Here is a 13,897-nt window from a genome sequence, read left to right as displayed (position 1 = left end):
GGCAGCGCACGTGGCAGAGGCTGAGCCTCCGGTTACACAATATCCGGCACGCGCGGCGCCCAGAGCATCAGCGAGGCAAGCGCTGGACCCGGCGGCACCAGCCCCCGCGGCACCAACGGTGCAGGGGCACCAGGCACGGAGCCTGCAGGCGCCAGAGGAAGCTGCCCGCGCGGTACCACAGCTGATTGTGCCGAGTGCGGCACCGACAGCGGGGCTGAGATCCTCGGCACGGGAGGGGGCGGTGCCGGCCCCGCAGGGGAGGGGCAAGGCGAAATCAAAAACCCGGCACCGCAGCCCATCTCCGGACAGGGCTGCGCTGCTGTTAGCACCAAGCCCTCCCGCTGTGATACACATGCCGCACCGAAGGCCTGTGTCTCCACCGGCTTATCCAGAACCTCCTTCTCCGTTCCTCCAACCAATGTCACCATGGCTTGGGCCACCTTCACCATTCTGGGAGTGGGTCCCCTGGAGCACTCTCACAAGCCAGTTTCACCTCTATCTGTGTCGTCACGGAGGTCTCGCTCTCCCAGACATCAGGGGTACACACTCCATGGGTGGTCCAGGTCTACATCCCCGGACCCTTGCCCATGCTGCTATGGTTGTCCTCATCATGCTGGATGCAGACACTGCAGGCCTACATCCAGGGGCAGGTTCCGCCCCCCCCCCCCCCCAGCCGCTTCATACACCCGTGGACACTCTCTATCAGGGACAGAAACACAGTTGTCTCAAGGGGACTTAGTTTTAGAACCCCGAGACTTTCCTTCACAGTCCTCCAGGGAGCAAGTGTATCATCGACCGCAGGAGCCTGAGGGCTCAAGGGAGGTTTACCCCAGTGGTTCCTCCTCATCCTTTCCAGATGAGGCCATGGCCCCCGGGGATGTCTCCCCCCCGGATGACCTTAAACAATTTCAGGAGCTATTTAAAAGGGTAGCTTTCACGCAAGACATTCAAATGGCAGAGGTGCAGGAGAAACATCACAAACTCCTGAAAAATTTGAGACCCCTGGCTTCATCCAAAACTGCTATTCTGCTGGACGAAGCCATTACGGAGTCAGCCACGACCATATGGCAGACTCTGGCCTCTATCCCGCCTACGAACAAGAGAGCGGATAAGAAGTACTTCGTCCCGGCAAAGAGCATGGAGTTCCTCTTTAGTCACCCACAACCAAATTCCTTGGTGGTCGAATCGTCCCAGCAGAGGTTGAAGGCTTCTCAGTACAAATCAGGGAGATTGGACAAAGATGCTAAGAAGCTAGAGCTGTTTGGCAGGAAGGTATATGCCTCTTCTACCCTGCTATTGAGAATGGCAAATTATGCGGCACACCTAGCTAAACATAATTTTGATAATTATTCCAGACTTACTCCTCTCATGGATTCACTTCTGGAAGACAAGAAGCCAGTGTTAAAGGCGATTGTTCAAGAGGGCTACGCAGCATCGCGGACGGGAGTCCAGATTGCCCTGGACGTGGCAGACACGGCGGCATGTTCAACGGCTACAGCAGTGGTCATGCAAAGAGAATCCTGGCTCCAGATGTCTGGTATCCCTAGGGACCTACAGGCGAAGGTCGTGGACCTTCCCTTTGATACACAAAAGCTGTTTGCAGACTCAACCGACTCGGTCCCTCACTCTAGTAAGGACTTGAGAGCTACACTTAGAACCTTGGGCATTTGTACTTCCCCATACAGGAGGAAAAAATTTTATCCTCAGCAAAGACGCTACACTTACAACCACAGCGTCCTCAATATCAACGGGGCTACGGCCAGGGGCACCATCAACAGCAGCAACAGTACAGAACTCCTAGGCGACATTCTCAACAAAGCCGTACGCCCTCAGGGCAGGCCCAAAGGCAACAAGTTTGATGGGTATGTCGGGGACTGCACTGTCAATACCATCGCTCAATGCCACTCTCATCTCATGTTCCATCATCGCTTCAGACCGTTCCACTCCCAATGGCAAAAGATCACAACAGACAAATGGGTGCTGGAGATCATAGCCACGGGTTACACGATCCCCTTCCAGTCGCTTCCACTGACAAAGCCTCCCACCAGGCCTCACCTCAGGGACACTGCCACGAGGTGAGGCTCAAGCAGAATGTGGATCACCTTACGTTCATAGGGGCAGCGGAAAGAGTGCCGGAAGAATTCCAGGGGAAGGTTTTTATTCATGCTACTTCCTAAAAGTGAAGAAAACAGGAGGCTGGAGGCCCATCTCAGATCTTCGGGGCCTCAACCGTTTTTTGCGCAAGCAACGTTTTTCGGATGATCACAGTTGCCTTGATACTCACAGCACTGGACGGTGGAGACTGGGTTGCAGCCCTCGACTTACAAGATGCTTACTTTCATAGAACAATCCTCCTGGCACACAGACGCTTCCTCCGCTTCACGGTCAGCAAGGAACGCTTCCAGTACAGGGTTCTTCCGTTCAGCCTCTCCTCGGCCCCCGGAGTCTTTACCAAAACCCTGGCAGTGGTGTCAGCCTACCTGCACAGACAGGGGGTGTTTATTTTTCCCATGTCTGGACGACTGCCTGCTAAAAGGGACCTCGAAGGCAGAGGTCTCATGCATGATACGCATCACGACGGACACGTTTTCTTCGCTGGGCCTAGTCATCAACCACACAAAGTCAAAGACCGAACCCATACAAGATATAGAGTTCATAGGGGCACGCATACACTCTATCACAGCTAGTGTGTATGTAACCAACACCGCTTCTGCACCATCAGTTCGCTGGTGCAAGTCATCACATACAGCCCCACGGTGCCGGTCTTAACGTGCTTACAGTTCCTGGGCCACATGGCGGCAGCGACGTTTGTGATACAAAATGCCAGGTTGCACATGCGAAGCCTGCAGCATTGGCTGGCGAGCGTTTACAAATCGGCATCCCACACTGTCCACAGGGTGGTGTCGCCCACAACAGAGGTGCACAGATCCCTGGCATGGTGGGAAAACCCCAAGAATCTGCTACTGGGGGTGCCCTTTTTCACCAACCACAAATTTCTATTTTTCTTACTACCAACGCCTCCCACATAGGATGGGGAGCACACATCAGCGACAAGGTGACGCAAGGGCTATGGTCCCCTGCAGAACAGACACTGCATATAAACATACTGGAGTTCAGAGCAGTTTTCAATGCCTGCAAACATTTTCGAGATTACCTACGTGGCAAAGTAGTCGGGATCAATACCGACAATACCTCCACTATGTTTTACATCAATCGACAAGGAGGAGCACGATCTCGTGCCCTATGTGCAGAAGCAGTCCGATTGTGGAACTGGTGCACCGCCAGCAACATAACGTTGAAAGCCTCATACTTGGTGGGCACTCACACCATGAAAGCAGATCAGCTGAGCAGGCACTTCACACTCACACGAATGGCAGATCCGCTCCGATCTGCTACGGCGCATTTACATGGGGGTTTCCCCAGATCGATCTGTTTGCCACCCAGTACAACAAGAAGTGTCACCAGTACTGCTGCAGGGCAGGAGTAGGGCGGGGGTCCCTGGGGGATGCATTCATGTTTTCATGGAGGGACCCCCTACTTTACGCGTTTCCCCCCACAGCGCTTATCCACAAGGTCTTGCAGAAAGCTAGAAGGGAGAGAGCTCGCATGATACTCAGTCCCGACTTGGGATTGGCAGCGATGGTTTCCCTTGCTTCTGCGCATGTCGGACCGCCCACCGCTCCCTCTAACGGTGGCGCCGGACTTACTCACGCAGGCTCAGGGGTCCATAGTGCACCCGCACCCTCAGGGTCTGCACCTACAAGCATGGCTAATCCATGGCTCAACAACTTAGAGAGCATGTGTACGAAGGGAGTACAAGTCCTGGAATGTAGCCGAAGGACCTCCACCAGGAGGACTTACAAGCAGAAATGGACTCGATTCACAGCCTGGTGTTCCGCCAAGCAGTTAGCTCCCCTTGACGTTCCTATACCTGTAATACTAGAATACTCATTGGACCTCGAGAGAGGCGGGTTTTCTCTATCCTCGCTAAAGGTCCACCTCACCGCTATATCAGCCTTTCGGCATACAGAGGAAGGGCCCACGGTCTTCGCCCATCCTATCATTACCAGGTTGTTGAAGGGGCTGGTAAACCTGTACCCCGCTCGGAATCCGCTTCCACCATCGTGGAATTTGGACTTGGTGCTCAGCATGCTATCGGGTCCACCTTTTGAACCATTAGCCACAGTTCCTGTATGCCTCCTTGCGATAAAAACATCCTTCCTCCTTGTAATTACATCAGCCCGCAGGGTGAGTGACCTCACAGCAGCGATGGCAATGCCGTCTTGCACAGTATTCTCAAAGGAGGCAGTAACCTTAAGGCTGCACCCAGCCTTTGTTCCAAAAGTCTCTTCAGAGTTCCATCTTGATGAGCCAATAGTTTTACCCACGTTTTACCCGAAGCCTCACAGCTCCGGCAAGGAGGCACGCCTGCATCTCCTGGATGTGAGGAGGGCGTTGGCCTTCTTCATAGACAGACCTAAGTCCTTTCGGAAAACGGACAGGCTTCTAGTCTCTCTCGCTCCCAGGTCAAAAGGAGAAGGTCTCTCTTCACAGAGACTCTCAAAGCACATTGTGTCCTGTATAAAAATGTGTTACGAGCTTCGAAAGACTCCTTTGCTTCGAAAGACTCCAAGGCGGTGGCGGCGTCAACAACCTTCTTCAAGGGCATCGCGTTAAAAGACACCTGTAGAGCGGCGACCTGGTCATCCTACGACACCTTCGCCAAGCATTATGCCCTGCATCGGGTATTGGAAGAGGATACCCGTCTGTCAACAGCAGTCCTCTCGGGGGCAAGCTGCACATAAACCGATTACCCACCTCCTTACTTGGGTTACTGCTGGGTAGTCACCTATTGTGGAGCACCCACGGGGACCACTCAAAGAAGAAAGAGAAGTTACTCACCTGTAGTAATGATGGTTCTTCGAGATGTGTCCCCGTGGGTGCTCCACCATCCGCCCATCCTCCCCACTTCGGGTCTCTGTCTAGTGTTTTTCAGGAGCATCCGAGGCGGTTGGTCAAGGAACTGGTGGGGACCGGATTGCGCACGTGGCCGGGGGCACGCAGGGGAGCGGCGCGCGCCGGCGCATGTGCGATCCAGGAGAAACTGCTGGAAGATTTCCAATCTGCGGCGCCGGGCGAGCCCGACACCTGTTGTGGAGCACCCTCGGGGACACATCTCAAAGAACCACAGTTACTACAGGTGAGTAACTTCTCTTTTTCATATCAACCAGTCCAAGGAGACAACAAGATAAGTGACAACAAGTTCTGAACTTTGTACCCTTGGAGTTGCTGACCAGGGCAATCATGAATTTGTTTATTGTTCTCATTGAATCAATAAATATTTTCACTTGCTTGCAAATCGTTTGCTGCATTCATTCCTGCAAGTACAAAATATCCAAAATCCAACACTGCTCTGGAACAATGGGATTACACAATTCTCAGATCTGGCTCGACAGCCTGAGACTACTACAGCAATGTTGTTTATGACCATGTAAAACAAGAGATGTTTACGAAAGACTAAATGTCTGCTGTGATGCACTGCGGAAAGTTCCATTTAAAACCAATATTGTTTATGCATGGTGTTTTATTTGCTTTCTTTCCATTTTGCTGGCTACTCGGGATACCTGAATGAAAACAAGATATATGTCTCTTAAAGTGCAATTATAGACAGAAAAGTGATTGTGTAAAAAAGGAGACTTCCTACTTTGAAAAAGAAAGAAGTAAGCTGTTCTGCTCAACAGATCTGAATCTGATGTGCTTTTAGTGCTGTATCTCCTTATTTTTCTATCAGAAATAAGCCTTTACTGTTTTATTCTGTTTAGCATCAATGCAGCTCTGGGGAAAACTTAATTTCAGTGAAACAATTGACAATCAAAGTCAGACTGTTAATTCTCGCTCGCAAATTCAATGAGAAAACACAGAGGAATAACAGCATCTTTATTATGGACTCAGACTTTTTGTAAATGTTGCTTAGAAATCATGCTAAAGTGCCTGACACTGACGGGCCAGTGGAGTGAGCTGGATTCTATTCTGGCTGATGTACAATCAGCAGATCTGTTAACCAAATTCCCACAGCCAATTCTTCATAACCTCAACAGTGCACACATTTGGCCTTCAGATCCCAGACTGAGTTTTCTGCACTAACAATTAGAAAGAAACATTTTTTACTATGCAAATAAACACAAATTGCCTGGAAGATATATGGAAACATAGAAGCCAGTGACCACATTGTCACAGCACCATTATCAGACTATAGGCATACTATAGCTGCCTCAGCTGTTATAAATCAGCAGTGGTGATATAGCAAACAAGGAGTCATGCTATCATGAGATTCATGAGCCATTGTTAACCTGTTTTGTTGTGCAGAATGGATTTTTGCCTCTGATCATGAATACGGCATTAACATTTTGGTGTTTAAAGCAGCCTTCCCATTGCTCTGCCGTATCACTCCCATGCACCCAGAGACAACCCCCTCCAATGTTTGCAACAAATCTTTAAGAAATTCTGAAATTCAAACAAATAAAATTTCTGTAGTTGTTTTCAACAACTGTCATCCACAGCCTTTGTTCTGGAAGCCTTTGTTCTGGAAGCTCTTTTAATTAATTACCTCTTCTCTTAGGGCCATGTGCTTCAATGAGTCGCATGTACAAAAAATGTAGAAACCAGTTATAAATTCTAGCTCCATGTTCTCCTACCAGAGCAAACCTGCTGCTTGCTACACTGCCCTACCAATGAATAATACAGAAATGGTCCCACATCAACTCAAGGAATGGGAACAGAGAGTAAGCCGTGCTAGTCTATACACTATCAAAACAAAAAGCAGTCAAGTAGCACTTTAAAGACTAGCAAAATAGTTTATTAGTTGAGCTTTCGTGGGACAGACCCACTTCTGAAGTGTGTCTGTCCCACGAAAGCTCAACTAATAAACTATTTTGCTAGTCTTTAAAGTGCTACTTGACTGCTTTTTGTTTTGATCAAGGAATGGGGTGTGGTTTGAGGAAACTGCTGAGAAAGAGGGAAACAGCAAAGTACTACACATACGAGCACAGTAAAATCTGACCTGCAATTACCTGCTACCAGTCAGTGCCGCTCTGAAATTTAACTTGCTATTGGTAAAAATTGACATCCCACTGAAAGAAGCTTCAGTGGGCGACTGAATAGCCATGAGCCATCTCTCAATGATCCTGATAGTTCTGAAGAATGTGTCTCAGATGGCAAGGAACTTTCGTAAGAGTGCTGCATATTACGCAGACCCATGGTCCCCATACCAGTGGGAACTTCAGGTAGCCTTCTATTCAGTGCTTCTTTGATTTCTTTGATTGTTCAAGGAAGCAAACCCTTCAGTAGCCCATTTGTGGAGCATGGTGTTGGGTTCACTGGCCAATTCTCCTTACTAGTCTGGCTTTAGTCTTTGGTCTCTTTTTCCTGTGTATGAAGGGGCACTGAAGTTAACCCTAAGGTCTTGTTGAACTTAAGTAACCAAAATTAACTTCCCCACTTTTTCTGTAATTAAGATTTTCAATTCTCCTGGACAGTTTTTCTTTTCATCCCCCATTCCCTGTCCTTAGACACAAGGCACTGAATACATGTATACATTCTTACATGCATTTATGTATGTCTGAATACATGTATAAATGCTGCCTCATGAAAAACACTGTGTACAGAATAGTTAGTACAATACTAGCATGGCACCAGATCAAACTTTGCTTACCTAATTCTCGGTGCCTATAGGACAGCTCACCCGTGATGACCCCTGTGAACATACCGCTAACAAAATCTGGGAAACCTGCCATAAACCCATCATCAATTTATGCTCCTAAAGAAGACTTGAACTGGAAACACTGAGAAATTCGATACATTAAAAAGCCACCTTTATTTTGTTTACAACAGTCATGGTGCATACAGCAAGCACTTCTTCCATTTGTTAATTGACAAATGTTAATCAGTGGACTTAGTTACTGTAAAGTATCCAGATATTGTTTACGTAAGACTATCCTGAATACTTATTTTGAAGTAGGCACCATCTTACTCTGTTGTGTTTGGCTAGTACAATGGGGTTTTACTTATGGCTCAGGCTCCTAGGAATCACTATCATATAATTAATAATACTATCATTTTAGGCATTTTAAAAAAATGTCTCTATCTGCTAGTTTTGTACTTCCTGTAGTACCTCTGGATTGTATTTTAGAGAGAGCATATTTTTCTACTACTATAATATCTCTTTTTTTGTGAATCCTGTATTTTACCTATACTTTGGGAGTCTTTCCACTAATTTTAATGTGGTTTTAACCAAGCATCATAGGAGCAGTTTAGTAGCAATGTCTGCTAATGTTGGGGTATTATTAGCAGAGGACTCTTCTCTCCATAGAGGAGTGGGTTAATTAATTGCCTTTCTGCTTTTATTTTAATGAGTTACAAAAATTCAAGAAAGTTGCTGCTGACAAAGTTAAGTATCAGAGGGGTAGCCGTGTTAGTCTGGATCTGTAACAGCAATGAAGGGTCCTGTGGCACCTTATAGACTAACAGAAAAGTTTTGAGCATAGTGACAAAGTTAAGTAACTTGTACTTGTTATTGTATTGAAGGTGAGTGTCTTTAAATCCAGCAGAGGCTAGCAAGTGGGACCGAAAGAATAGCACCTTCTTTTTGCTTTGGAACAATTAATTTAATACACTGGTTACTTTTGATGTTGCATCAGATGCAACAAGTTTTGACTCCTTTCATGTTTCAGTTCTTAATTTTTGATTGCTTAACTCAGCTTATGTCATAACAAAGATTCAAATTCTTCCACCCTGCGTAGTATTTTACTGTAGGAGCAAGGCCCAGTGAAATCAGGTGGGCTGTTTGCCGAGCAAAGAACTTAGCTTGAATCCAGATGGCAGGATCTGGAACTTTAAGTTTTTCCCTAAATTGCTCAGTGTTATTTTGGCAAGAGAGAATCAAACTGTCCTGTATATTTGAATGGCAGGAGGACACTCCTTTCACACACATCCCTTTGTCTGAGAGTATCAAGGTGTTTACAAGAATCATTAAGACAGAGATCATCTTTTGATCCACGTGCCTGTGCAGGGCATAAGGGAGACTAAACGCCCTTTTAGACCGTAGCCCAGGGGTGTCCAACATGTGGCCCACAGGCCAAAATGCAGACCACAGACCCTTTTCATCTGGCCCATGGAGACACCTCTCCGCAGGAGCCTCGTTTCTGTGGCAGCTGGCTTTGCAAAGGCATGTGGGGAGGAGACGCTCCCTTGACCAGGCCAGAAAGAGCTGGGGAAGCAGCAACAGCAGCACTGGGATCAATGCTGGTCTGCAGCAGCTCCAGTCTCTGTCATGCAGCATGGAACTGCGGCTGGTGAACGAGCAGGAGCTGCATGGGGCAGCTGCAGTTCACCAGCCCCAGCCAGCGCGCACTCCAGTTGACACTGCAGCCAAGTGAGGAGGTTGTGCATGGGGGCGAGTGGGTGGAGAGCTGTCATGGCAGGAGGGGGTCCATTGCTCCTGGGGGGCGGGGGCAGCTCAGGGAGGTGCTCATCCTCCCAACCCCCCTGGGGCGCACACAGGCGGCGCAGCTTGGCTGGGTTTGCACGGACGCTGCCCCCTCAGACCATGGGAACTGCCCTGTCCTCTCACTCCATGGTGTTCCCAGCCTGCCAGGGGGTGTCTCCCGCCTTGGGGAGCCAACCATGTAGCAGCCCGGCGCAGCCCCTTTCTCCCTTCACAGGCCTCTTGCCCAGAGCGCTGTGCAGTTTGCAGGCAAGAAAAGGGGTGTAATGAGTCTGCCCCACCGACGTCATACTCAGGGCCAGGGCAGAAGTTTCTTTCCACATCGTCAGTTGTGTTGCCTGCCACACACCCAGCACCTCTGCCACCCGTGGGCTGTAGAGGGATCCCAGGGAGGACAGTTGGGCGTAGCAGCTGGTCAAGACACTGAATGTTGCCAGCTTTGGAAGCTGTTCCTTTAGTATGGACCACCTGTTGTATGGTCCTTTGTTGTGCCTGCAGTGCAAGTAATACATAATAGTGCTATTTGGGGGTGAGTAAAGGAGCAATGTTAGCTGGACAGACTGTAGCTGGGCAGGGGCTGGGTTTCTATTTGTATAGCACCAAACCTGTGAATGATACGAGCTAAAAATGATGTTCTAGGACAGTGTTTGTTTATTTTTTTTTGAGACAGTGGAACACCAAACACCTCAAACATCAACAGATACAGAAAAAAGGGGGAATTTAAACAGTTATCATAGCAAAGAAGATACAATATTATATCTGCTGAGGATGTTGAATGACTTTAGAGTAATAAAATATCAATTTACACTGCATTGTTTCTGTTTTAAATGAATATGCTGTTTTGTTTTCGGCCCCCAGAGCATGTAAAAATTGCCATGTGGCCCCCAATGCAAAAAAGGTTGGGCACACCTGCCCTAGCCAACCTTCCCCCCCCGCCACACCCCATCACTTTTAAGCTAGTCAACATGGGAACACTGCAATAACCTGCTGTTAAAATAAGCCAGCAATGAACTCTTACTGTTCTTCAGGAAGGGGAGAGAACTGTGGAGGTATTCGTTAGAAAGGTACTGATACATTCAGCTTGAGCCAAGCAATTAACAAATACCTGCTGTAGAATGTTTCTACTCTTTGTCAGTTAAAGGGTGTGTGTGTGTTTGAGAGCAAGAAAAGGTTGATTTTATATTGTCTGAATTAGTATATCAGGTGAATATAAAAGTTACTGCCTGGAGCTCACTGTGCATTAAGCACTGTATTATGTATTTCTTAAGTATGTGCAACTTTTTAGTGACTATTTACCTCCAATGTTAGTGTCCTAAAAAGGAACACCTTCCTTTCTTCCTGTCATCTCCTTTTGCTTAAATCTTAATTGTTTTATCAGTTTTTTTTCACATGACAATATCTTTATACCTTTCCTGTCTTTTTTTTTTTTTGGAAACACAGTTCTTGGATGCTCTGACTGCAAGATATCATTGTCTGACCCTACGGGAATCTTCACCTCTCCCTGCTTCCCCAGTGATTACCCCAATGGCCAAGCATGCAAGTGGACCCTCCTAGCTCCTCCTGGATTCATCATTCAGATAACATTTATTGAGTTTGACATTGAAGAAGCTCCAAACTGCATTTACGATTCAGTAACTCTACTTACTGGAGAGAATCCAGTTAAATTTTGTGGCGTCACTGCCAAAGGATTATCTTTTAACTCCACTGGACATGAAATGAATGTGTCTTTTGTAAGTGACTTTAGTATCCAAAAGAGGGGCTTCAATGCCAGCTATACCCGAGGTATGTAATCACAAATATTTTTTTCCCTTATTTATCTATCATGTCCTATATCAAGCAGACTTGCTTTATGTGGTAAGGTGAATCTCTGAGGAGGGAATCTGGAGATCCAGTTCTGTCGTTAGATATATTTGGGATCATAATGTAACCCTAAGCAGACATTTATCCATATTTTTTAACAACTTATGTGAGCCTGTGTAAATGAAGGTACAGAGCTTGGTTCGTCCTAACAGATGCCTTGCTCCAATATACTGAAAAACCACTTGCAGTGCTTGTGAAGATTTTTGGTTCATTTGTGCCTCTCTCCTGGACATGGGTAAAAAAAGGGTATATCGGCCACAGATTAGTACACCGAGGGGCAGGGAGCCACAGTTTGACTCTGAGCATTGTGGAAAGCAAAGAAAAGTTAACACAGCCAGAAACAACTGTGGTCCTCTGGCACACAAGAAGTTTCCAACAAGAATCAACCTCTTCTATGAGGGAGACAGAACGTCCTTCGTAGCATGTCAGAGACTATGGAATTAACTTCTCTTGAAACTAAGGACCATCACATGTCTCACCACTGTCTTTGACCTTGCCTTCTCTAGTGTAAATGCCCAGCAATAAAAAAAACCCAAAACAAAATGGAAGCCCTACCAATGCAACACTCTCTGCTGCATATGCTTCTCCCAAGAGAGAACAAACAGCACACATGGGGCCTGAGTAGCACTATGATCCCACTCTCCCTCCTGCCAGCCTAGCTAGCATAAACGAAGTGAAGATTTTTTTTTTCCCCCCAGGAATTTTCTCTGACTACACCTACACTACCACAGAAAGTCTACTTAAGCTATGCAGCTCCAGCTATGTGAATAACGTAACTGGAGTTGATGTACCGTAGTTCAAGTTACCAGAGGGTCTGCACTGCAGGGCAGACAGTCAATGGGAGAAATCTCCCATTGACTTTCCTTACTCTTCTTATTGGGGCTAGAGTAACAGGATCAATGGGAGAATGATCTGCAGTCGATGTGACAGTCTTCACTAGACCCACTCCATCAACTGTTGCTGGATCAATCTCAGTGTGGGCTGTAAAGTTGACGTAGCCTCAGCTCTGTTGCTCTCAGGAGGCCCCTTGCAATCAGAATACATTTACATTTGAAGGCTGGACATTATTAATTAGTTCTGAGGTTCTGCCTAAGTGCTTCTATCATGGACCAAGACCCCGCTGGGCTAGATGCAGTACAATGGCATGGGGGAATGAATTAATTCAGGTTCACACTTTATTCATGGAGTAACTTGGAGACTGTTAATTAGGCATGGAAGCACATAGGCATGGGAGCACACGGGTATCATAAAAGGCCAAGAACTTTAGAGACTTCTGAGAGAAAAAGGAAGTGCTAGAGAAAAAGAGATCCTCGTGAGCCTGAACCAACAAAAAAGCTGTATTCCTAAGATAGAGAACTTAGAAAACAGAAGCTGTTTTCTTGAACTGGGCATACTGGGCCAAAATAGAAACAGCGCAAGGGGCTGGACACCTTGGTTAAGCATAAGGGAAGTTATAGAGTAGTGTGCCTAAAGGGATCTACTGGAATTGGAGAGCTCCCTAAGGACCCTGAAAGCAATGCTTCAAAAGAAGGGAGGCTCATAGGGGGACAGCCCCAATCAGCAGACAGCTGGTGGGGCCCTATCTGTTGGAAAGACCTCCATTGATCGCAACATCATGTAAAAGTGTTACCCAGGTTATACCAGGAGGCAATAGCAACCAGATGAAATGCCTGGATGAGGATAAATACTGAAGTTAAGATGAGACAGACGGACTGGTAAAACTGAAGAGTGTTGTGTGTGTGACTTTGTTTAAATAAAGGCGACCCTATGGGGAGAATGGTTTCATACCCAAAGCTGGCCTGGATTTTGTTCATGCGGCAGGGGCATGGAATAAGGCAGGACTCATCTGTTGTGGTGTGCCTGACCACAGCTCAGAGTGCAGGATGATATCACAATAACCTTCAGAGCCCAAGCTATTCTCAATTTTGTCATAAGCTACTCTTGCAAACAAAAGAATATAAGCCATTCTTTGTTGACGAACAAACTAGGCTTGACCAAATTCTGCCATTATGTGTTTGTACTCCTGTCCTGATCATATCAACAGAAGTTACTCCGACATATCTGCTGGCACAATTTAGAGTTATGAATTTTTGGTCTTGAAAACAATGAACGAAGAGGAAAGAGCACACACACTAACTTGTTCTTAGGCTTATTCTTATTATGGTAGCACCTCGATGCCCCCAACCAAGATCAGAGCCTTGCTGTAGTAGGTTCTATATATATATATTAAAATATATATATTCCTGCCTCAAGGAGCTTACTGTTTAAATATGGAAAGTGTGAGAGAGGAAACAGAGGTAAGTGGTTATTTGTACAGCAGGAGAGTAGGAGACAGAGAATTAGAAGTCAACTTCCCTGTGACTGATCCAAGAGGCCATCCCCACGGGGTGATACTACTTCTTGATAATTTTGTGTGAATGGTAACATATGGACATATCTACAAGGGAAAAATGATTGTTAAAACTATAGTAGCATAGCCACATTATCTCCCCATGTTGACATTTTGATTCTGGAACAAATATGGCTTTTGCTACC

General features: G+C 46.8%; 1 protein-coding gene across 5 annotated transcripts in view; it reads left to right on the top strand.

The window, feature by feature from the left end:
* ADGRG6 (adhesion G protein-coupled receptor G6) overlaps window positions 1-13,897 on the top strand; it is a 163,773-nt gene that overhangs the window by 58,111 nt on the left and 91,765 nt on the right. For all 5 annotated transcript variants that reach the window (XM_074988723.1, XM_074988724.1, XM_074988726.1 and 2 more), the window contains exon 3: window positions 10,943-11,284. In XM_074988723.1, coding sequence (XP_074844824.1) covers window positions 10,943-11,284 — 342 coding nt within the window. The remainder of the gene's footprint in view (window positions 1-10,942; window positions 11,285-13,897) is intronic.

The sequence above is a fragment of the Carettochelys insculpta genome, chromosome 3 (genome assembly GCF_033958435.1).
Source record: "Carettochelys insculpta isolate YL-2023 chromosome 3, ASM3395843v1, whole genome shotgun sequence".
NCBI lineage: Eukaryota > Metazoa > Chordata > Testudines > Carettochelyidae > Carettochelys > Carettochelys insculpta.
This window is presented reverse-complemented; position numbering and strand designations above follow the sequence as displayed.